This window comes from Sceloporus undulatus, chromosome 9 (assembly GCF_019175285.1).
Source record: "Sceloporus undulatus isolate JIND9_A2432 ecotype Alabama chromosome 9, SceUnd_v1.1, whole genome shotgun sequence".
NCBI classification, from domain to species: domain Eukaryota; kingdom Metazoa; phylum Chordata; class Lepidosauria; order Squamata; family Phrynosomatidae; genus Sceloporus; species Sceloporus undulatus.
The window spans coordinates 25457932-25482787 of NC_056530.1; the positions used below are offsets into that span (position 1 = coordinate 25457932).

General features: G+C 51.5%; 1 protein-coding gene across 5 annotated transcripts in view; it reads right to left on the reverse strand.

Moving 5' to 3' along the window:
* Positions 1 to 24856, reverse strand: part of MEF2D (myocyte enhancer factor 2D) — a 57074-nt gene that overhangs the window by 22476 nt on the left and 9742 nt on the right. For 4 of the 5 annotated variants that reach the window (XM_042439301.1, XM_042439298.1, XM_042439300.1 and 1 more), the window contains exon 3: positions 2996 to 3359. In XM_042439301.1, the coding sequence (XP_042295235.1) occupies positions 2996 to 3049 (54 nt within the window). In that variant the 5' untranslated portion in view covers positions 3050 to 3359. Of the gene's footprint in view, positions 1 to 2995; positions 3360 to 17067; positions 17087 to 24856 lie in introns of those variants that run through there. The other variant, XM_042439297.1, reaches the window with a different exon arrangement.

Below are 24856 nucleotides of genomic sequence, written 5' to 3' on the forward strand. Positions count from 1 at the left end.
TTCCTGGAGCCTCCACCGAAGCCCTGAGCAACTCCCTCGGCTGCAAAGCCTTTTCCGCTCACTTTTGCAGCTCCCAAGAAAGGCAGCAAGAAAGCTCCTGTTCCGGTGTGTCTGTGGCACCGGGTTCCCCATCCCTGGTTCAATAGAAAGTCTCCCTCCAACCCCCCCCCCCCCCCAGTGTGCTTTCTTAATACAAAACTACTCCAAAACCAACTATGCAGCTCTTAAAACCCAAATAACGCTTTGGACAATGAGGATGAGTTCAGAGTTTGCTGCCACTCTGCACTTTCCCAGTAAACCTTTTCGTAAGGAAAACTGGTTCCGAGATGGAGAGAGAAAACCCAGTCCAATGGAAACTGCTGTTCGGAGCAGTGCCCGGTTTGGAAGAGGATGACCCAAAACGGGGGTGAGAGGCTCACTAAGGCGAGATCATGGGTGGAGTGGAGGGGATGCGAGTTCAAGACGCATCAAGCCACATCCTTTAAACCTGGCCTCAGCTCAGCCCCATCCCAATGCAAATTATGCAAGCCTCCATTGGCCCATGTCAAATGCCAGAAAACTCCTTCCTAGCCAGGACAAATCTGGCCACATTTTGAACCTAACTGGAAGGCTTTTTAGCAGCATCAGCATGAAGAGGAGGATGCAGGGGAGGAAGAGAAAAGAGATGGAAGAAGCGCAGAGCGGCGAAGGGAAACAAAACTGGATGCATTTGGGAAGAAGCTTGCAAGTGGTCTCTGGGGGGCTCACAATGTGTTTGTTGACTTCGCCTGCCATTTCACAGGTGCATAAAAATTTTGCCAAAGCATGTTGAACTGCTCTTCCTTTTTTGATGGTAAAGGCATCTCTCCTTATTCTTTCCATGCTATTTCTGCCTCTGGTACCAACGTTTCTGTTAAAGAGGCCATGCCCAGGAATAAGATCTGCTGCATTAACTCAGGTATGCCTCTATCCCTTCTCTGGACCCTTTCCCTGCGTCTGAAGGATGCCAAAGACAAGATTGTCCAAAGCATAATTAGCAAAAAATCAATGGTCCCTTTCAATTCTCTTACTAACCTCCGAGATACAGATCAAGTGAAACACAAGAAGGAACGTCAACAGAATCAATTGCATTTCCACCTGGATGGGAAAAATAGGTCCGAGCCTCCAGCCCTCGTCCGTATTTCATGCCGCTAAGGCAGGAAAGTCAATGAAAGGGGAAGGGTTCAAGCATCGTTTCTAGGATGGACTTATTTATGGCTGCGTTATCTGGAGGAATGCCTGGCAACGCATTGACTGCTGGTGTTTTATGCCTGCGCCAGCCAATGCCAAACCATTCAATCCGTCGCGTGTGGTTTGCATCTAATGCAAGTGGAATCCAAGCTGCATCAAAGCTGAACATGAAATGGACCTCAAACATCGAAGGTGGGGAACCCCTCTCAACTTAAAGCAGGGTCAGCCCTGGTGAGTTCATGGATGGGAGACCACCTAAGAAAACCCTATGGGAAACCATGGGGTGGCCATAAGTTGGCAGGCGACTTGGAGGCACACAGAAGGCAGGAGGCAATAGGGAAAGAAGGCGACAGAGTCCACCCAAGAAGCCACGGCTGCTCTTCTGCCTTTGCAAGGCCTCAGCAGAGAAGCCGAAGGCCAGGGCTCTCCTCTGGAAGGTCTCCAGAAGCCAAAGCCATTTTGATGGCTATTCATTTATTCCAAGCAGTTCTCTATCGCCTGCCAGCCCACAAGGGCTTCCAAGGCAAGGAATTAAAACCAATTAAAACAATACAAAGATTTAAAAACCCACTTTAAAATGCTCTTTGCAAACTGCTAAAAGCTCTCTAAAAACAACCCTAGAATTCACTTCTGAAACAGTTCAGACAGCAAATGCAAACCTAGAAAGCCAAGCGGAGCAACAACAACAACAATGTAGGGGGTTGTTGGCAATAAAGCGATAAGGAAACGGAGGAGTAAACCAAGCCTCAACTCTCAGTGGAATAAATCTGGCCAAGAAGGCCCTAGGAGGGGCAGCATGGTTCAGTGGTAAGAGCGCTGGAGCAAGGCTTTGGGAGACCAAAGGTTCGAATCCCCATCAGTCACACTCTCTCAGCCGCAGAGGAAAGCCACGGTGGCAAGCCTCCTCTAATCCATCTTGACAAGAAAACCCCTTGAGAAGTTCACCTTAGGGTCAGGAAATGACCTGAAAGGCACAGAACAACAACAACAACAACAACAACAACAACAGGAGATAAAGAGGATGAGGAGCAGATTATGAGTCTTGGAGACCCTTAAAACCAGCCCTGCAGAAGCATCCCGGATGTTTCCAAACCTCTCCCTCCTTCCTGGGATGTTGCCAACCTGACTTTGATGCAACGTAGGGGTGTGTGTGTGTGTGTGTGTGTGTGTGTTGCCATTCCTCGTCATGGGATCTGCAGTTTGCTCAGGTGCCCCCAGCCTCCAGGAGCCGCTGCCAAGAGGAGAGACCCGCTGGGCTGCTGGAAACCCTAACTAGGCCACCTGTCAGGACGGGTTACTCTTAAGGCCTCGCAACCTTCAGGGCGCTTCCCTGGAGGGGAGGGAAAGGTTTGCTGCAGAAGATTTGCCGACCATCAGCGCCATCCCTGCGCCATCCACCCAGCGCCAGAGACGGCCGTTTAGGTGCCCAGCAAAAGGCAGGGAAGGAATTTGCGTCAGCCAGACTTTTGCAGAAGTCGGAAAGGCAGCTAGGAGCAACCCATCGCATTAGACACCTTTGCAGTCATGCACACACAAATAAATGCCCCTGTCTTGAAACTTTTAACCGCCAGCAATTGCTATGGTCCCTTTAGAGCTTTGAGGAGCTTGTCTTTTGGACTACAGCTCCCAGAATCCCCAGATCCCTGGGTGGCAGACAACACAAGGCAAGTGACACTCCTGTGCAAGCCATTCCAGTCTGTGCCATGCTTTCTGTAGCAAGGCTTTAAGAAAGACTGACATTTCCAAAGGGAACCTAATGAATGGGAATGGAGTTGCTCCGACTGACCTGCCGGTTCCTCTCGTCCGTAATCCGCTGGATTTGGATCTTTTTCCTCCCCATGTTCTCCTGAGATCCTCACTCTCCCGAAGGTGAGGCGGTTGTTCTTCAAGTCAAAATAAAAAACGAAGACGAAAAAAACCCTTGTTCTTCAAAGCACGGTCATCCAAAAACCCCAGAAGAGCTCTTCTTCAGAAGCCAAAAATATAATACCAGGTAAAGAGGGTTGTTTTAAAATGACAAAGCAAAAGCAGACATTTGCCTGGCATTCAGTTCATGGTTCTCCACTCGTCTGCGTAAATCCAGGAGGACGGAGGACGGAGGACGGAGGACGGAGGGGAGGCTGGACGGTCAAAGAGGAAGAAGCAGGAACCTGCAACAAAACAAGAATTAGTACGAAGGTAGCAAAACTCCCCTCTTATGGCCCATATGCAGAAAACAGCCTAAACCCTCCCCATGATATAGAATCAAACAACCCTAGAAATGTAGAGATGGAAGGGTCCCCCGGACGCCTCGAAATCCAACCCACTCCTCAGTCCAGGGTCTCCAGATAGAGTGCTGTCCAGCCTCTTTTGGGAGCTCTCCATCAAAAGAGAGGCCCTTGGCTCCATCCTCTTGTAACTTTCAGCCCTTAGACCTGGTCCTACCCTCTGGAGCAGCCCTGGGGATATTTAAGGAAGGCAACCATGCCTCTCCTCCATCTTCTCTTCCCCAGCTCCCTCCGCCTTTCCTCCTAGGCTTTGTTCTCCAGACTCAGATGAGGGTAAGTCTCAATTCAAATCACTGCATGACTGTGCAAGAGGCAGGAAGCATGGACAAGCCAACTTCAATGGCGGATATAGGCCTGCGTCTCAGCATCACTGGGCAGAGTTTCTGCTCCACATTCCAACGTTAAAAATATAATTAAAGTACCCGTAAAATTAAAACCAGCTAAAGAACGTAACTATTAAAAATGACAGGCAAAACACAGATAGATGAGACATCCCCATTCTGCAAGGCCCAGCTCTGCTCCGCTCTGGGCTCCACAACAAACTCCAACTCCCAGAATTCCATAGCCTTGAGCCAAGCGGTGCCAAACTGGGTTATTTCTACAGTGTAGCTGCACCTTCACGAAAGAGTTTCAGAACTTCTTAATACCAGGCATTGCTTGCTTGAGAGAAAGACCTGGGGGTCACAACTTTTCTTTAACCCATATTCTGGAATGCACAAGTGTGTGTGTGTGTGTGTGTGTGTGTGTGTGTGTTGGAGAGAGAGAATGCAAAAGGATAACATGAAAAGGCATTAAGGCATACCACAAGGTTCCTGTGTTCCTTTAGCAAAACGGTGCACGCTTTTTTTGCCAGCAAGGCTGAAGCAACCCTGGCTTCCTTTCCTTTCTGGGGGTCAGGTTCCCCCAACAGAGAGGAGAGCCCCTTCCTCAGCCCCAGGAAGCCTTTCCGACTCAGAAAATGAAACCGCCCTAAAGGCATCGCGGCCGTAAACAGGAAGGTGTTCGCGGAGCACCTGGCAGCAGCTGGCACAAAACGAACAACTGGCTCCGTCTTTCATGCCTCCTGGCAGCTCTTGGTGGAGGCGATGTGGGCCACAGAGAAGAACCCTCAGCTACGTTGAGTTTGGGGTGGAGGGGAACACCGAGCATCTTTAGCACGTTAGTGGTGGTGATGATGATGGAAGCGGGGCCATGTTTTCTATGGCACCCTCCTCTTAATCAGAGCCCCAAATAACCCTCCGACCCTCACCTCATGCCCACTGGGACTTGGGCAACCAAAGCCACAAGGAAAAGACCACCAGGTTGACCTTCTGGCTGTCCAGCTCCTGACAAGATGCGCCATTTGCATGTTCAACCCTCCTCCAGGTCAGTGGGATGCCTGACTCCCCCATGGCTGAATTCTCACCTGGGACCAGATCTGCAAGGCAGGTGTTCTGCAAAGCCTTGCCAATGACACCCCTTAATTTCAATACTCCCCAAGTCAAGTTTCAAAAGACCAAACCGGGGGGGGGGGAATCTGGCACCAAAATTGTCCCAACAAATCCATTGCAATTTTGTTTTGAAACGATGGAGGGGAGGCCTCTACCCAGAGATGCTTTTTCTGGCTCCAGGCCTTTGGGTTTGGATTCTGCCCCACAAACACTCCTGTCAACACTGGGGCCAATGTAACCCCTTGGGAGGCATTGGGACTCTCTTTGGGGTCAGAAAAGAGCCCAGAATGAGGGAGGAAACAGGGTTTTTACCAGCCAGGAGGCGGGTTAAAAACATTTCTCCTGGCCTGGATTACTGCAGATAAGAACGGTGCAACCCTCACAGCGCAAGCCTGTCTTATCCACACAATAATAAGATTATAGTTCCATCAGCACAGGGCTTCCTCCTCCTCAAAATGAAATGTTAGACAGGGCAGCAGATTATACTATGGAGACTCACGGAGCTGGAAGGGACCCCAAGGTCCATGCAGTTCAGCCTGATGCTGCCATGCAGGGACCCCCAACTAAAGCCCTCCTGAGAGATGCTCATCCAGATGCCATCTCTTTACAACCCACCTCCCTCTGAGGCAGAAGCACACTGCTCCACTGCTGACCAGCTCTTATGCTCCAAGCCCTTCTTCCTAACCCTGAAGTGCCCTCCTGCCTTGGGGCTCCCATGTCAGCCAGGTGACCCACTCTGAGCCTCAGACTGAACTTTCAAGGAGCTATCCAAAGCACTTAGCCCCTTTTTTGGGGGGACAAGGGTGCACAGCAACTTGGAGACCCTCTTTTCAAGTGGAGACTGGAATAGACCCACCTCCCCCAATGAGAAGGGGCAGAAAAGACCGGCAAAGAGGACTTGGGGGTGCAAGGAAAGAGACGGCGCCAAGGAGGAGTATGAAGGCGCCCAAGTTTTGCCAAAGGACCAGCGTGACCAGGAGGCTTTCCTCACTTCTCCACAAGTGTATCTGCTACGCACAAAGCAAAGCGCGCACACCGTCGAAAACCTCTCCAACCCCCTCTTTGCCCTTTTGCCAACTCAAAATGGTTTTAAACGGCATCTGGAGCCCAAATGGCTTTTATGGAAACTCTCCCCACCAATTAGGCTCTTCCCCTTCCTTCCTTCCTTCCTCCCTCCATCGCTGGTGAACATGATGTTGGTGTTGGTGCTGGGAATTACTCTCCTCCGCTTCAATGCCAGCCCTAGCCCTGGCCAGGTCCTTGCTCTCTCTCTCTCAGATTTGCTGAGAGACAAGAGAGAAGGGAAAGGGAAAGGCGAGGAAGTGGGCAGGAAAGCCAGCAGCTCTTGGGATGCAGGGATGCTGCAGACTAGGAGGTCGCCATGGCAACTATCGCCATGCAACAGTCCTTTGGATATTTCTCCCATCTTCCCTTCCCTTCCTCTGAGTTCAGCAGGCAACCAGAAGGATGGATGGATGGATGGATGGATGGATGGATGGATGGATGGATGGAGGGGATATCAGACGGAGAGGCTCCATCAAGGAAGCCACAAAGGCCGCCCTGAATGTGCAAGGCCTGAGCACAAGGTCATGGAGGGCTCTCATTCATAGGGTTAACAACAACAAGTGTGCATGCATGCGCGCATATATATTTCATTGTTATTTATTCTATAGTCTGTTTTTCTCCCAGTGCGGAATCCAAAGAATCTTGTAGTGCTGAAGTACAGTGTTTGTCATAACAACAACAGCAAAACACAACAACAGCATGGCCAGCATCCCAGGAGCTTCACAAAGCCCAAGATGACCATAAACAGCCAGCATCCCCTGCAAAGGGAGCGAAGTGAGGGCCCAGCTCTGCAGGCCAGGCTTTGCAAGCAAGCTCCAGGCTGCAAGAAATGCAACATACACACAGAGATACACAGAAACTGTTCTGCACCCGAGGAGGACGATGCTCCCCGCCATTCGCAGCCCAGTCAATGTCCCAGAAGGAGGGCTTCTTCTCAGGCCCTCCTAAATTGCCTCAAATGGAGGAGAAAAAGACAGTGGAGAGGAGGAAGAGTCTGTTTCTGGGAGAAAAGAAAGAACGATACACGCAGGAGACAATAAACAGATTTGGGAAAGGAAAGAGATAGAAGAGGAAAAGGAGCAGAGGACGGAGCTGCGGAGGCAAAATCTCCAGAGGGGAAAGTGAGGCAGGGTTCTCCAAATGAATCTCACAGACGGAGCCCAGAAGATCTGAACCTGGAGGTCAAGAGAGAGTCAATGGAAATAAATAAACCTCTTTGAGCGTCCCAATACTATGAAACGCACACTCAAGATCTGGACTCTGGGCCCAGCTCCAGTGTCCCCAAAGCGGCCTTCACCAGTTTCTAGCTCCTTTCCCAGTTGAACTGCAGCCTGCTCTGTGAATCCAGTGCCCACCCAAGCCAGCTTTCTCTCCATCTTCCTCCAGAGGTCAACAGATTGCAATTCCCAGCATCCCCTGGGCAGCACAGCATTAGGGAGGCTGTGAGTTGCAGCCTAGCATCGTCTAGAAGGTCTGCCCTTGGCCTAAAGACCCATAGAGAGAGAAAAGGGCAAGCGTTGCCCTTGTGCCAAGGAGCGCCAGCCAGGCCCCTGCCCCAACTTGCAAGGAGCAAGTCCAAGCGCACAGATAAACACAAGCACACACAAACACATGCCCTGCACAGGTTGGCAGCAGCTGAAGGGAGAGCGAAGCAGAGGTCAGATGCCACCCGATGGCATTGAAAAGCACAGAACGAAGGAGGGAGGGAGAAAGGGAGAGCGGCAGGCAGCAGCGAGGAAGAGATAATATTCCTGACCCAGATTGGAGCATTCTCTGGAGAATATCGGGTGCCGGCTGCAGCTCCAAGGGCCCTTGCCAAGTTTCTCACCCGGCTGTGGAAGGATGGCAAGAGCAACACTGCGACCCTGAGGAGCCGCCCCTTGGATTCAGAAAGGATAAAAAAATTTAACGGGGCAAGGTGGGCAAACTGAGCCTCTGGGAAAGAAGCAAGACCCCCCCCCCCATGGCTCACCCGCTCTGCCCACTTCAAGCACCAGCCTAGCCCTGGCTCCAATGAAAACGCTGGACAGCTGGTGGCAAAGTGGATTGTGGCCACAGCTACCGGTGGTCAGTGGGTCCTGTGTCCGTGGGGCAGTGCATCCACAAGAAACTCCAAGAGCTCTCCTTGGTGTTGAACCTATTCAGAATAGCCCTGGATGGTTCCTTTAAAAGCAACACAAAGCAGGTTCTCCAACCTGTTAACATGGGAGAGACTGGCCACCAGCGTTCATGGGAGGCTTCTGGATTGGGCCCCAGCATGAAGTCCCCTGGGGCCACAGGCTTTTGCTTCTCAATCTGAACCATTTGTGTTTCATCTATATTGTCTCTGGTTTAATCAGTAAACTCCCTTGCGTCTCCATCGGTGACTCCAGGTTTCTCAGGCGTGGGCACAGACCCACGAGTGACTGAAATCCCTCAGTTTTATCCTCTCACCCCCAAAACAGGCCACCATCAACATAAGCAAGCATTTTCCCAGACTCCCAAAGGGCTGGGAGGCCAATTTCGGCCTGGAGTGGTCCATCGGCTCCTCTGCCTGATTTCAGGGAACGACTCAGGAGCCACTCCGACTGAAACCGGTGCAACTCTCAGGACGGCAAACCTTCCGCATCGCCACAAAAGCCGGTGCCCATGGCAACGGGTTGGAAACAGCAAGCGTCCTTATATAGGGAGACCTTCCGAGTTTTGCAGAAGACAGAGAAGGCAACCAGACCCATACATAGCCTGCCCCCAAAGCTCTCCATCCCCAGAAGCAAAGAGGCAAAAAGCCTTGAGGAATCACATCCCAAGCCTGAACTTGGAAGCTGCTTTCCATGGTCCTGAACCCATGGCTAGCAATTGGCATGGGTGAGAAATCCTTTAAAGGTCAGATCCAAGAACAACAACAACAACAACAACAACAGAATGGGTGCAACAAGACAATATCTTCATTTTTATGTCTTAAATAGCTTTTGGAGTGTGTATTTGCTGCTCAAAGAAATGATGTGGGCCCATACAGACAGGCCAAAATAAAGCTGCTTCGGGTCGCTTTGGAGGTCTGCTGTTTAAATGAAGCATGCGTCCTAAGAGTCCAGAAGCTGCACTCAGTCCTTAGGACTAGAGCATGGCTTTGGCTTGGCTTCCAGACTCTTAGGACACATGCATCATTTAAACAGCAGATGTCCAAAGCAACCCAAAGCAGCTTTATTTTGGCCTGTCTGTACGGGGCCTAAATTACTCATAGAGCTGTTTCATTTCAGAACCAATGGTGCTTCACCAAACTACAAATCCCAGAGGCCCCACAGTGTTTCTCAGTCTGATCTATCCCATGATCCTGATCGGAAGATAGCCCTGGACAGAGAGCGGGGAGAGAGCGCTGGGCAGGGACTCCCAGGTGAGGTGCATCTCTCAGTAAGCCTCTGGCCAGCTGCCTTCTCCCTCTCCAAGGTGAGCCAGCGATTGCGCCTTGACTTCCATGGAGGAAAGACATAACACGACACTGGTAATTCAATTTACCAAGAAGTTGTAACTTGCTTCTTCCAAACCCAGGGGTTTGCAAACCCCAGCCTTGCAATCCTGAAGCAGATGAAGTCAAGTACAAGAACGGAGAGTCACGGGGACCGGACTGGGACCAATTTTGGACCCAAAGCCACCCAAAAGCGTGGCCCAGGTGGGGTGCTCCGAAATGGTCTCCCGGCCTCTGGGACCAGAAGGAAGGAGATGCCATTAAAAGCTTGGCGCAGCCTCCAGGACCCCCTCCCAGACCCCTTTGGGCGCCGCTGCGGGGCATGAAATAACCACCCGCCGCCTGCTCTCTTTCGGAGGTGAGGCTGCAGTGAGATCTCTCCCTGTCACTCTGGAAATTCACATCTCAGATAATGAGGCGCTTGTTAAAAATAAGACAGACAATAGGCAAATGAGGAAGCCTTGTGCCTCTTCTTCCCAGGAAGGAGCTCTTCTTGCTCACAAAGCCACCCCAGGATTCAGAAGAGGAAATTATGGGGGGCACTTGCAAGTGGCAATGAGGGCCATATTCTGACCGGTGCCATGTCCCTTCTCCATCACATCGCTTCATACTAGAGGTGGAAGAATGTGCTTTTGCATTCCTATATAATAGACTGGTGTGTATGTGATGTTCCCCAGATAGAAAAATTAGGGGAAGCTCAATTTGCACTGCTCCAAAACACATAGGTATCCCAAGACGCTAGCTTTCTCCATGCGGGGAGTTAGACCATCCAGACACTGCAAAGGTATACCCCCAAATTCCTCACCAGCTAAATCCCTCCCTGCTCCTGCAAAGACCATGACAAGAACAGAGCAGCCCCATCATGGCCTCAAAATAACTAATGGCCCACGACTGCTCATTCTGCTGCCATTTCCTATGTATCACAGCCACTCTTGCAATGAATAACTGATAAACATGCAAAAACCAGTAAAATGCTTTCAAACGGCAAAAAATACAAATCAATGCGCTCAGCGAGAAGAGCCACCCAACATCAGATTCATTTGCTAACAACGCAACGTGGCAAATTAATTGCCCAACGAGGCATCGCTACCCCTAAAATCAATTGCACATGAAGGTTTCAGACCCATCCTCAACGGGAGCATCACCAAATGGAGACAAGCATCTGTCCAAGTCCAAGCCCCATTATATAATATGGATAGGGAAATGGTATCTCTTATATAAAACAGCAAGAGCCACGTTTGCTTTTTGGTTGAAATACAAAGCAGGAAACAGGGATATATATATATATATATATATTAGAAAGAGGGACTGTTGGAGGATGAGGGCTGGGGGCGAGCGGCGACTCCTCTGGCCGCCTGGCCGCCTGACCTATCCATCACTCTCTGGGCCTCCATGATCTCTCACCACCAGGCAAATGGAAAAGCTGTGCCGTTGTGGGTACACACAAACACACACACGCACACACCACCCTGTGGCATCTCTCATTGGCTTTTAAGCAGCAGCTGAAAATGCAGAGCAACCCTCGGACAACTAGGACAGCTGAGGATCAGCTGCAGCCGCTCACTCAGAAGGAAGAGGCATTTTCTACCCTGATGCAAGGGTTTCCCAGCATCAAATGGGTCTGCGGTGGGCTGCCTGGCACTCCTTTTCGGGGCACGCTGCAATTCTCTAGCAAGCCTGGCCAAATGCACCTCGGCGCACCCGTCTGCCCCGTCAGCCATTGGTGGTGCCCAGCTGGCCTCTGGTGGGTTTTCCAGAGGCCCTCCCTGGCCTTGTAACACGAGACGAAGGACGGAGCTGTGCGTGCCGCACACAACACAACCCCTCCAGGGCCATGAATAAGGCCAGGGCTGGACATTGGCCCCATTGCAACTGTTGACAAGTGATGGATCAGCTGGCTCCCCACAGCTGGCCTCTGCAAGGGGTATGTATGTGGCACCATCTTGCCTTCAGCCCTGGGCAGCAACATTTCTTGGGCTGCACTTAAACCCAGGGCCTCCTGTGTGCAAAGCAGGGGCTCTGTCCTTGACTCCCATCCAGCACCTGCCTATTAACAGATCATAAACCGGAAGAGTAGGAACCAGGCAAGACCCTCCCTGCCATGGACTGACTTGAAACTCAATGGCAGAATCCTCTTTCTACTGAACCAAGTAGACAAGCCTAAGCCAGTAGGAGACCTTACTTTGGGGCCTTTCCTTGGGAAATCTCTTTCAACACAATGCAGGCAACAAGAAGCAGCTTCATATGCTTAGTGTGAGAGGAGAGGGTTCTGGGTTCAGATCTTGGTATGGTGTGTGTGTGTGTGTGTTTGTGCAACCAGAAGAAACAACCTTCCAGAAGTGGACCATCTTGCCTTCAGGGCAGAGACTGGGGATGAGATACGGAGCATCGGTTTGGTTGGAGGCCATAAAGCAAGGCCTCTCTCAGTCCAGAGGGAGCCATGCTCCTCAACTCCAAACGGATGCACCTTGCGTGTCTCTACATTGTATCATTACAAAGGTTTCGCACCACTTTAACCAGCATAGTTCCACCTGATGGAGGCCTGGGATTTGTAGTCCGGAGCGGACACCAGCCCCATTGCAACTGTTACCTAGGATTCTTTGTGAGAGAGATGAGGACCAAGCTCCCAAACCCAAACCCAGCTTTCTAGAGCGTTTGTCTCTTTCTCACGTCAATCTGTTCCATTTATATGCAGAGCATATCATACGGAGAGCAGGATGCGCTGGAGAGGAAGCAGGTGTGAACGCTGAGCGAAGGAACGCCAAACGTTTGAGATCGGCAGATGACAAACGGCAAAGGCTCCGAAGGACTACCAAAGAAAGGCAAGGAAGGAAAGGCTACAGCTTAATATCAAGACAACAAACATTATGATCACAGGTGATTTGCACAAATTGGCAGCAAGTGGTGAAGAGACTGAAATAGTTAAAAGGTTTTGTATAGCATGGGCATATCTGCCATTAAGTCGCAAACTTAGGGTACCCTCATGGATTTCATAGGGTTTTCTTGGGCAAGGAAATAAGTCAAGAAATGAGAAGAGGGCTTGGAAGGGCAGATAGAAGGAGCTATGCTGGTGTGTGTGTGTGTGTGTGTGTGTGTGTGCGCGCGCACGCATATATATCATTGGATATTAAATTATATCATGGGAAATATGATTGCTCATGCCATCATGCTTCCGGTTTCTATGTAAAGCTGTGAAACCCAGACAGTGAAGAAAGCTGATAGGAAGAAAACCAGCTCCTTCCAAACGTGGAGCAAAGAGTTCTGCAGACATCCTGAACTGCTAAAAGAAAGTCAGATAAATGGGTCTGAGAGCAAACCAAGCCTGGCCTCTCCGTCGGAGCCATGATGGCTAAGCTGAGGCTGTCATACTTTGGATGTATTGCCAGAAGAAAAGACCCAAGAGAAAGAAGTGGAAGGCCTCAGGAAAAGAGGAAGGCTGCATCAGAGGCGGAGGGACTCCGCCAAGGAAGCCCCAGCTGGCCTTTGGTTTGCAAGGCCTGAGCAGGACCATTGGTGACCCAAGGGGCTTTTGGGGGGTCTCTCATTCTCACGGCTGCCCTGAGTCCAACTCAACTTGATAGCAATTGACAACAACGCATCTGCACATGCGCAGTTGCAGAAGTCCCATGCCACTTTAACTGCTGCGGCTTCATCCTGTGATCTGTAGTTTTGGGGAAGGCTCCCTGGGATTCTCAGGGCGCTCTAATCCCCTCCAGATGAATTAAAGCCCTTAGAGAGAGAAAACACCCAGAGCCTCATGCTACCTGCAAGAGAAGGAGGCCGAGGAGGAGGGAAAGAAAGGCTGTGGAAGTGTGGCAGCCGTTTGTGTGCAGTCCCACTCGGTTAGTCACTCTTTGTTGTCGCTTTTTAAAACAAGAAATAGAGATATTAATGTGCCATTAAGCAGTGCTCAGTTAATCATCTTTCTGGGCGTATTGTGATAAAGGATTAGCAGCCGCTTTGGCGTGGCGAATCAGGAACGCCAGGCGGATTTCGACAAAGCCAAAGAGCTAACCTGGGCAAAGCAGGCTGGGAGTTTGGGATGGGGAGCTGCAAGGGTCTCCCCCATTTCCTTCCATGGGTTGCAGGGAGGCATCCAAGCCAACTGCCCCCTTCTCTGGGGAGAGGCATCGGCTTGGCTTATGGAGAAAGGGCTCTCCCATGCGCACCTCCTCCATCTCTCTCTGTGTGCATCTGTCTCTGCGCACGCACCACCCTCCCAGCCTCCCACCTAAACGAAACAAAAGCACATTTTGAGAAGCTGGGAGGGAAGCGTTCGCAGGAACACAGCCGCCAAGGAATCCAGAGAAACTGGAAGGACCCTCCTGCGCATGGAGGGCTTTGCCGAAACTCTTGGACTCCGCCGGAAGGAAACGGACCCTCTTTCGCTGGAGGCTTTTAAACAGAGTTTGGATCATGGCCACCTCTCAGGGGGGCTTCAGAACCTTAAACGGCCCTCTTTTGGGGTCTGCAAAGCCTATCTGCCAATGGAAGGGCTTTTGGGATGCCACCTGGACACCAGCATCAAACCCAGAGACCCAGGCTGGCATCTCTCCACGAGAAGAGCATTACTTCCCCTAAAGCAGCCTCTCTTTCCCATAGGACCATGCCCAGGTATCACCATCTGGGCAGGAGGTTTCTCCCCATCCGGCCATTTTGGCCTTTTCTCTTGCCTGACAGGAGAAACTATTTCCCAGCTGCTACAACTCGAGTAACTCACTCGCCTTGTCCGCACCTCTGTACCTTGCATCTAGCATGCTTTGTTTTCTGCTCAGTTGCTGGAAGGCAAGTTTGCAAGGCCCTCAGCTGAGGCACAAACCTCTGAAGAAATTGTATCATATGCTTTTTAACAACCAAACAACACATGGACCTATTGTCAGGACTTCACGTTCTCCTTCATGTCCAGTTTCACCACACGACGGAGGAGGAGGAGGAGGAGGAGGAGGAGAGCCGCTCTCCTTAAGCCCTGTCCATACATGCGGCTTAGCTATGAATAATCCAATCCTGCAGCTGACAAGACCCAACGCTTGACTCTCCCTTGAGTCATAAGCCCAGCAAGGACTCCAAAACAGGACCAGCCCTTCTCTGAGCTGTTTGGCTCAGGCTTCATTATAGCGAAACTGACCACGCAGGATTTTTGGGCTTAGGCATCACAAAACATTCCAGCGACGGCCTTCGTCTGAGATGTCCAGGAGGAGCGACGCTTCCCCTGCGGCCGCAGTGGCCTGAGATGGAGGGATGGACTGGATGACCTTCTGGGTCCCTTCAACACAATTGGTCAATGTGCCCAGTTTCCGTTTGGAAGCGGAGCAGTGGCTTCCCGAGTCTCCAACCAGCCACCATCCAACGTTTGAGATGCTCTTCTGTTGATCGGGGGTATAATGCTTTATTGATTGTCCAATTCCTCTTTGGGGATGTGCTAAATTCTTTGCTTCTGTGGCTTCCTTGCGGCAGGGCTTTGCGTCTCGCGTCAAGAACGGCGCTGGCCCCGGCGACCTCATGACTCAGCTTCTCCATCGGCTCCAAAAGAGAAAGAGGCCGAGACCCTCCCTCCATCCCAAAGGCAGCTGTTTCCAAGCCCTCCTTCCAAAACTGGGGCTGGGAGGGAGAAACAAACCTCTCCCTACAGTGGAGGGGCCGGGGCAACCATCCTTCTGGAGGTTCGGACTCAAACACGGCACAGAAGAGCAAAGACTTTAGGAGCAAATAAAAAGGCATACAGTGGGGGTCCTTGGTATCCGTTGGGGTCTGATTCCAGGACCCTCACAGACACCAAAATCCATGGATACTCAAGTCCCATTAAGTACAGTGGTATAGTGGAATGGGGCCATTTGTATAAAATGGCAAAGTCAAGGTTTGTTTGGGGGAATTTATATTTGTGTGGAATATTTTCAAGTCATGGAGGCCTGAATCTATGGCTCTGGAGGGCTGGCTGTCTCAACAAGAGAGGGCAACAACAGTAGTATGGACAATCCTCCATTGAGTGAGCTCTCTTTATTTCTCACTCACAGAACCACATTTCTCAAACCTGGGAAATGTACTTCTTGGGACTACACCTCCTGCCCCAGTTTGCCCACTTGCTGGGGCTTGAAGATCTAGTCCCAAAAGGTAACTGTTCCAAGCTAAGGTTGTGGGAGAGGGACACACCAAGCATCCATTGGGACCACTGGCCATTTCCCATGGTCCACAGTTGAGACCCACGCCACCCCCAAAAACAAAGTCCCCCAAAAGAAGGTGCACAGCTGTCAGAAGGTACATCTACATGGTAGAAATATTGCAGTCCAGCCCCACTTTAACTGCCATGGCTCCATGCGACAGAATCTAGGGATTTGTAGTTTGGTGCGGCACCAGAACCCTTGGGCAGAGGAGGCTGAAGGCCTTGTAAAATCCCAGGATTCCCATGGAATGGTGCTATAGCCCCATTGGTGTGATGTCAAACTTGCATTATTTCTACGGTGTAAATGCACCCCAAAGTCCCACACATTTTGGGGATGGCTTTGAGGAATGGAGACTCAGGTTTCCATAAATCAGTGGTTCCCAACCTGTGGGTCGGGACCCCTTTGGGGTCGAATGACCCTTTCACAGGGGTCTCCTAAGACCATCGGAAAACACACGTTTGCATGCAGCGATGAAAAACAATTGTATGGTTGGGGGTCACCACAATATGAGGAACTGTATTAAAGGGTCGTGGTATTAGGAAGATTGGGAACCACTGCCATAAATGGATGAGTGCCATGAAGGCACAGACATTGCACACACTGGCTGCACTGAGCCCCATTAGTTTTGGGGAAAGGTGGGACTTAAATGATGATAATTTCTCTCTTTCTGATCTTCCTGAAAGCAAACATCATATTCTAACTCTGGGGATTTACGGGGATCATGGGTGTAGCAGTGATCTTGCTGTAGCCATGCCCCGGCTTGGGTCTGGCCTTAGGTCTTGGCTCTCAGGTTGACCAAATTTCCTAAAGAGACATGACGAAGCAAGTGCTGCAATGAGGCTGCAACAGGGAGAAGGGATTGCCAAAGCTTTGCCCCTCGGACGGAGAGAGCTGTTAGGGGCCGGGTCCCAAGGAGCCAAAGAGGGGAGCTGCATCCGGTGAGGAAGCCGGAGGGGAGAAGTTGTAGAAGCCACTGCGGGACCACAACCACAACAACAACACCCTGCGCCAGGGAAAAACAAACCCCATCCCAGCCAACACGCCTCCAAGGTCTATTTTGGGAATTTCCAAAAAAATAACAAAGCCACACACACAACCCAAAAACGGAAAGAGCTTGACACCAACAGGAAAAGCGCACAATGAGACACCCGACTGGACTGCATTCCCAAGTCTCTTGGTGGCCTTCCAAGGACTGCTCTCTCTCTCTCTCTCTCTGAGTCCAAAATGCCCATGAGGTGCCCGGGCCTCAGGCCGCCTCCAGGCCCCGGTTTCCCAAAACACGTCAAAGGCCATCCCTGGCTTTATAAAAAGCAACATGACCTCTGCGGTTCTTGGGTCTCGTTCAAGCCTGGCCTGTCCTTTGCAAGAAGAAGAAGGGAGGGAGAGAAAGGAGGGAAGAAGGAAGGAAGGAAGGAAGGTGGAGAGGACGGAGGGAGGAGAAGAGAGAGGCTAATTTTAACTCGCCGGTGGAAAGAGTGAGGCGTGGGGCTACTCACGGGAGACAGGGTGGCGTCCGTCCTTTTCCACGTATGCGCCCCATGGAAGTCTCAGAGAGGGAGAGGAAGTTGGCAAGGCCAGGTTGGCGTTGGACAGCCTGCCCAAAAGGGAGACACTCGGCCCCTCTTCCCCGCTGGCTCTGCCCACCGGCTGAGCAAATGTCCCAAAATGTCACAGCCTCCTCTCCCCCCTCCTCTTCCTCCTCCTCCTCGGCTGTGGGGCTGAGCAGCCACCATCCCCTTTGCCCAAACATCATCATCATCATTATCATCATCATCATGGTCAAGTCCTGGGGTGGGTTGGGGAGGGTGGCCACTGGCTGCCAGGCTCTCTAAAGGACAGGAACAGATGCAGAGGGAGGAGGGCAGAGGCGGCCGCCTGGGGCCAAACAGCTGCCCAAAAGCCCCGGCGGCAGGCTTCCTTTGTGGCCCAGGAAGGAGGCCCAAGCCCTCAGTCGGGAAAAAGAAAGAGGGGTCTGTGTCTGTGGGGTGTGCATGCATGCATGCGTGTGTGTGTGTGAAGAATTTGCCAACACAAACACATGCACACCATGCCCTGGCGATGACCCAAGTGATCTTGCCATTTTGTGCACTGGGAAATATTTGCCACAGCAAGGATTTGGGGTTTTTATTTCCTCCCTCAAACTCCTCTGAAATTTTGCACCAGTGTGGATTTTGCACAAGAGGCCCTCACTTTGGAGCCCACTCCTCCATTTACGGTGCATGGCTGAGACTCCCAAAACGTTGACTTTCATGTTTTATTTCTTTCCTTTCCCCTCATTGATTTCTGACTGGCAGAATGCGCATTACTCCAAAGCCAGAGCCTTTATCAAATTCAAAAAGCGGTAGAGGAGAGACAGAGAAAAACCCGAGAAGAGTCTTCTCCGCACATGGCAGCCCACAATCGCATTAGGGGCGGAAAACGATGCTTGCCCTTACAGTAACAGCAGTAAAACGAGGATATAAATTACGACGAGATGAAGGGAAAATGGAGCCATACGCTCATTTACGTCAAGAGAGAGAAAGAGGAGGCAACGTTGTTCTAGCTCATCTTCCTTTCTCAATCTTTGATATTACCACAACCGGCGCACACCACTCAAAATGGCCGCCCTCAGATTGTGGAATGACCTTCCAGAGGAGACCAGTCCACTGGACAACTTTTTTGCACAACTAGAGCACTTTGCTGCCACTTCAGCTTCCATGGCTGGACCCAAAGGGAAAGTGCATTTATACCCTGCCTTTCTTCCAGACTCAGATTCAAGATCACTCAGCTATTCCCTTGCAACTAGTCAGGACCACAGCCATGTGTTCCTGCAAACACACACACACAATGCCCACGGCAAAAGCCACTGGAATTGTTTTCCCATCCACAGGGCCTTGAGGAGGGAGGGTCTCCTCCTTCGCGGCCCCCTCCCCTCCTCTTCCGCATGCAACCTCCCAAGTTCCCAGCATTCCTGGAGCCAGCCGTAATCTCCTTAGCTCTAATTGATAAGGCCAAACGCAAGTGCCAGCTCTAATCTGGCTTGTCAAGGAGAAGGTGACAGAGCATTAACCCCAGGTGGCCCTCCTCTGCAGGCATGCGCGCGCATGGGTCCCTTGGAGCCATTTAGTGGTCTCTGCAGCAGTCTCTAGTGTCTGTGGAACTCTCCTCCAGCACTGTGTTTCAAATGGGATAATTCCTCTTCCCACCAGCTTTCTTCATTGTGCATCTTTCACAGCCATACATCGAAATGGGAAACACAACGGCATGCACAAGCCTAACTTTGGTGTTCAGTGATATCTCTACACTTGCAGATCTTATCTAGAACACATTCCAGATCTCCAGATCCAGAACGCCCTGCTGGACAACCTCCATCCCGGAGAACAAACACCTTCCGGGCCTCCAAATCACTTAAAGAGGGCTTGCTGGAGAGTAAATGGAAGATGCACCACATCATGGAGAGGGAAGTGGTTAGTTCTGTGGATCTGCATCTACAGGCCAGCCATATTACAACAACTGTGGACACCAAGCTTCCCTCCTGGTGTTGGGATGCAATTCCAAGCATTCCTGCCCATCAGCAAAGGGCGAGGGGATGATGGGATTTGCAGTCCAAGCTGCAAGCATGCCCCTCATTCTGCTGGGAAAAGAGGCAGCCCTTTCAGCAAACATAATGTCTGTCAGCTCAGAAGGGGAAGAGACGGAAGGCCAGCAGACATGATCAAGGAGGAAAAACAGGATGCAGCAGGGAGGGCAGGAGCGTCTGCAAAAGAGCTCCGTCCGAGTGGCTTTGGGTCCAGAGGCCAACAAGGGCCTGGGACTGTTAGACCCACGAGTTTCGCTCTCACTGAGCCACTTCCTCCTTGAAGGAGGAGAGGCAGAAGTGAAACCCACAGATGGAGGGAGCAGAGAGAAGGAACAGAGGCGCATGCATGCATGTGGGGGGACACTGGGGTTCACACCACTCCCCACAACCGCAAGCAACGGAGGCCAGTGGGCTGCGCATGGCTGCTGTGGAGATGGCAGGGGGTCGGTGGGAGCCAAGGGTCCCTCCTTGAATTGCCGGCCAGGAGGGTGTGGGGCCAGGTCTTCCTCCGTGGGGCATTTGGTCACTCAGATGATCCAAACGGAAGTCATGGGGTGGCAGACAGGGGGAAGTGGCCATCAGCCCCAGCCTCCTCTTCCTCATTACTTTTACCCATTCAAACCCCACCTTCCAAAATGCATCAAGGGTCCAAGCCAAGTCCAACCCACTTGGAGTTCTGTTTCTGAGGTAATGCAAAAGGTCTCTCTCTCTTTTTCCCCCTGCAACTCCCAGAATCCCCAGCCAGTGTGGCTGCTGGGTTTTCTGAGTAACTAACTAACACACTTGTCTATGGTTTGCATGTGAAAAAGAGAGTCTGATCACGACCCATAAAGCCACATACAGCTCGGGTCAGAATGCATGCCGTTCAGTATGTATATGGCCTATTTGTCGTTTTCTTTTTAATGGTTGTGCTTTTAAGTCTTCATTTCTGTGCTTCTTGAGCGTCTGCAAGCATTTCTAATTTACAGCAATCCTTTAGAAGGGTTTTCTGAGCCAGATTCCTTCAGAGGAGGGGTGCAATTGCCTTCCTCCGAGGCTGAGAAAGTGTGACTTGCGCAAGGTCAACAAGGGGTTTCCACTGGGGAGCAGGGACTCAAACCCTGGTCTCCCAGAGGAGTCCTAATCCAACATTCAGTCCTTTAGAGAGGACCATTTGTAGCGGCAGCAACAGCAAGGGAATGCTTTCAACCCAGATCCAGGGCAACGCTGCCGGTGCAAGGCTAAGGGCCCCTTTCTTAAGGCTGGGGACACTGCATTTCCCCAGCGGCCTCTGCTCTGTTATCCCTGGCAAAAGGTGCCCAGGTGAGCCTCGCCAAGGTAAGCCTCGCCAACCGCCCCGCTTTCGGTCCCTCTCTCTCTCTCATTGCCCTCCAAACCCTCGCCTCCTTTCTGACCTACTTAAGCGCAAGATTGCAAAGGCATTAATGATTTAGGAGCCGTTGGCTAATCGCATGCCAAGGTAAGGCTGCAGTGTTATATAATCCGGCTGCTTCTCTCTGCCACCCGGCGGCACCTTCAAGCCCCGGAGGAGGAGGAGGAGGGTGGCTCTCTGGTGCCCACTCGGTTGGCAGGCCTTGGGCACCCGGTGCCAGGACCAGGCCTGGCTTCACAGATGCCCGATTCCCACGTTTGCCGGCCCAGACGGTGCTTCCCACGTCGCCCCCGCAGCCTCCCTCCCTCCCTCCCTCCGAAAAACCCACACTCACAAAGACCGTCTCTCCCTTGGAATAGCTCACTGGCCATTTGCTTGTTTTAAAATCCCAGGAGAGTCGATCGCATGGGAAAGCCAGTCCTCTGCCATCCGGGGTCAGAAATGCTTGGCTTTCCAGAGACCCATGGGCAAAATGACAAATCCAAACACACAGAGTGCCCTAAGAAGGTGGGTTTCACAGGCTCCGGAAAGCCTTTGGCCTTTCCTTTCGTTTGGCCAATGGAGCAGGAAACCGGGAGAAGGGCTTTTGCACGGACCTAAAGGGTCGGAAAGGACGATGCAAACCCTCATCCACAGCAAGCCTGGCAAGGGAACCCTGGGCACCTCTGGCCTAGGACTTGGTTAGGTCCCTGTACATTGAGATCCATTGGGTTCATGAATTGGAAAGCTCACCCAGGTTAGAAAATTCAAACAGAGCAAAGTAGGACATTTCCCCCAAAACAGAAGATGCATTTTAGGAAGGAAGGTGCCTGTCTTAAAACTGGCTTTTCCTCCTCCTTTCTTCTCAGAACTGAAAAACAGAGCATTCAAACAAGTCAATGCAGACCTCAGCCAACGAAGCCTCTGACCAAGAAGCCCCTTTGTATGTCGCCTTTTTAAAATGTACGCAAACTCCTTTCTAGACAGACAACTCTTGCCATTCTTTGTGTACACAATATGGGGATTTTGCTTTATCACAAGCTGATCCTGGATCTTCCCTTTCTGGGACAGTCTTGTTGGTTGCCTGTTATGTTTGACACTTTAGTTAAGACTGCCTTCGACAACAAAGAATGCTGTCACTGCTCAGGATTTATACTGTATATATATATATATACGCGCCAGATTTCCTGGCTTTCCTTTCCTATTTGGGAATGCTTTTTGGCAATCCTCAGGTGGAAAACTGGCCCAAAGCAGCAGCCCTGGGTTTTAATAGTACTGTACTAAAGGAATGAATTGCAGCGGGTTGAAGGAGGGAAAGGCAAAGGATAGAGGAGGTGATGCTGCTTTCTTGGGATGCTTGGAAAGGGGTTTGAGGAAGAGGAGGAGAAAGGGATAGATTGCTCCCTCTTTCTCTCTTCCCTCCTTCCTTCCTTCCTCTCTTCCTTCTTTCTTTCTTTCCTTCCTTCCTTCCTTTCTATCTCTCTCTCTCAAACACACACACACACCATGCTTGCGCTCCCTGTGAGTCAGCAGCTTGCAAGAAGGGCCCACGCCTCCCACACACACACACACACACACACACCACAAAGCCACACAACATACACAAACCCCTCTCAAGGTGGAGTGACAGCCCAGCCTGTCATCCTTGCCATGGCAACCAAACACACACACACACACACACACACTCATGGGTGCATGCGGCGAAGGGTAGAAACCCATCTGCAACGCAACTCCCTCTTCCTCTGCCAAAGGAAAGGAACGCCAGGGTTCAAAGCTCCTTCCTCAAATGGCGGAGGATGGTCAGGCGAAGGCCAGCTGGGAGCCTTCTGGGAGAGCCATAGGATCCGAGGGCTGGAAGGGACACACAACCCCTTCAGCCGTCCCTTTCCCACTTATGTGACCCCTAAGTTGAACTTATCATGGGGTTGTTTTGGACAAGATTTGTTCAGATGGGTTTTGCCACCGTTGTCTTCCTCTGAGGATGAGCGAAGACGGCAGGAAAGAACCGGATGCAGTGGCCATGAGGAAAGTAACTTCTCCAAGGGCAACAATACAATGATTGGAGCCACCAGACTTTGGGCATCTTCCTTTTCCTTCACCGCTCCGGCTGCCTCATGTCATGCACCAGCAGGCCTCTGCCCTTGGACTACAACTCCCAGAATCCTCCTGCCAGAGCAGGCCAGGGGGGATTCTGGGTGTTGCTGTTGTTTGGAGAAAGCCACCTTTGTCCCATGTTCTGGGGCGTTTGAACAGCCAGCAGCCGTTTGGCATTCATTTTTAGCCAGAAGAGCCAAGCACCCTCCTGGCAGCCCAGCTGTCACAAAGCGCATTTAAGGAGATTTATTGTGGCGAGCGCAGTTCACAACACACAGAGTCAAAAGGTACACAGAAAACACATTAATACATCAAATGCCCAAAGGGAGCAAAGAAACAAACAGAGAAAACCATGGAAAGCAGAGGAAAACACTTTGGAAATGGGAGGGAGACTTTGGGCAGCAGTCCTGGGCAGAGAGGCCATATAAGCCCCTTTTGAGCTCAGTCTCCGGCTGCCAACCCAACACACTTTGACTTAATCCAAAAGGAACCACAAAACCACATCCCTCTCCGCACAACGCCTGTGTCCAGGTGCCACCATCCAGAACCCAAACTGTGCTAATTGTGATGCCAAGGAGAGAAAACCAGGAGTTCTCAAAGCAGAACAAGGCAAGGGATACCAAAGACCTTCTAAGGGGCTGTCCGCATTTCCACAGTTATATCAACTTCCAACCTCTTCAGCTGGGATTCCAAGTTGCCCCCCCCCAACTACAAATCCCAGGGCTCCATGAGACGGAGCCATGCCTGTGGTTCAAGCAAGATCCCAGGGCTATCATGGCGCAGGGTGAACGCCAAAGGCATCCTGGCAAGACTTCCTTCTCGCCTCTGGGAGAGCGGACTGGGAGCTTCATTCTCCAGGAGTCCTGGCCTCCCTGTGGAGAAGGGCAGCGGTCCTCTCCATGCCACTGGCCTTCCAGGGCCTGTCCACTCTGACCTAGACACACGGCCCAAAGACCAGGAACCCCCTCCCCTTTTAAATCAATATTGGCACGGAAGGTCTGATCCTCTTAGCTTTCCAGAGTCATGGTCTAGAGCAGGGGTTCTCAACCTTTGGTCCTCCAGCTGTTCTGGACTTCAGCACCCAGAAGCCTTTGCCAGCATAAGGAGGGCATCTAGGAGATGGAGTCAAAAGCATCTGGAGGACCAGAGGTTGAGAACTGGTCTAGAGACACACTTGCCAGGTGGACCACGACTCCCAATCTTTTGCTACCTCTGTCCAGGTGGACCAGGACCTTCCCAGGACCATCCTTGGTCTGTCCATAGAGAAGCATGGAGGCACAATCCTCCCTGGAAGGCAAGGACCCCTCTGAGGTGTCCCTTGAGGTGGTCCTCACCCCCCCTACAAATCCCAGCCCTTTATTTAAGGATCAGTGTGTCTTTCCTGGGGGGCCACGAAGCAGTCCCATGCGTACATATGTGTTTGTGTGTCCTATAGAGAGCGAGGCCTGAGGCGACGCTCTCCGTCCTCTGTCTCCGGCCGGCCGGCCGAGGCGTTGCCTTCCCTCTCTTCCCCAAAGCCTCTGCTCTCTCTTTTTTTCCCAGATCCTGCTTCCTCCGTCCCTATAATTAGCCTTGGCTTCCTGCCATCCTATACTGTACAGGCCTGGAAACCGGGTCAGACTTTGTGCAAAACACACACTTCCACACACACTCACACACACCGGCCCTCGCAGCACACCAAGACTTTCTGAGTCAGAAAGGAAGGAGGCGGCAGGGCTGTGCTTGGAGATAATGAAGACGCCAAGGAAGGGACTATCAAGAGGGACCCCATGGAAAAGTCTCCTTAATGGCGCGGATGCTGGGCTAGGGCTCTGGGGACCAAGGTTCAAGGGAGGAGTTGGGTGACTTCAGCTTGGAGAAGACTAAGAGGCAACACAACAGGGCCACCTTTAAAAATCTGAAGGGACCTCATGGAGAAGATGGAGTTGCTTTGCCTCCATAAAGCACAAAGTGAAGCTGCTGTTTTCCTTGCCTGCGGTGTGTATCACACACGACTACAGTGGCATCACATACAGGAGAATCCCCCTCTTTCCCAGTTCAGACTTCATGCTTTGTTTACTGCAAAAATGCCATTGCAGCCCAAGCACTGAACTACCTGTCTTCCTCCAGCCCTCCTTCCCCATCCTCCCAATGCCAAAGCTGCTTTAAAATCTCCAGCTGGACAGAGGAAAAGGCATAGGAAGACTTTGCAAAAAGGAGTGCTTTGCGGAGGCTTTGTGGCTGACCCTCCAGGTTTATTTCCAGAAGGCACAATTGCCCATAGAGGACTACTGCGGGGAAA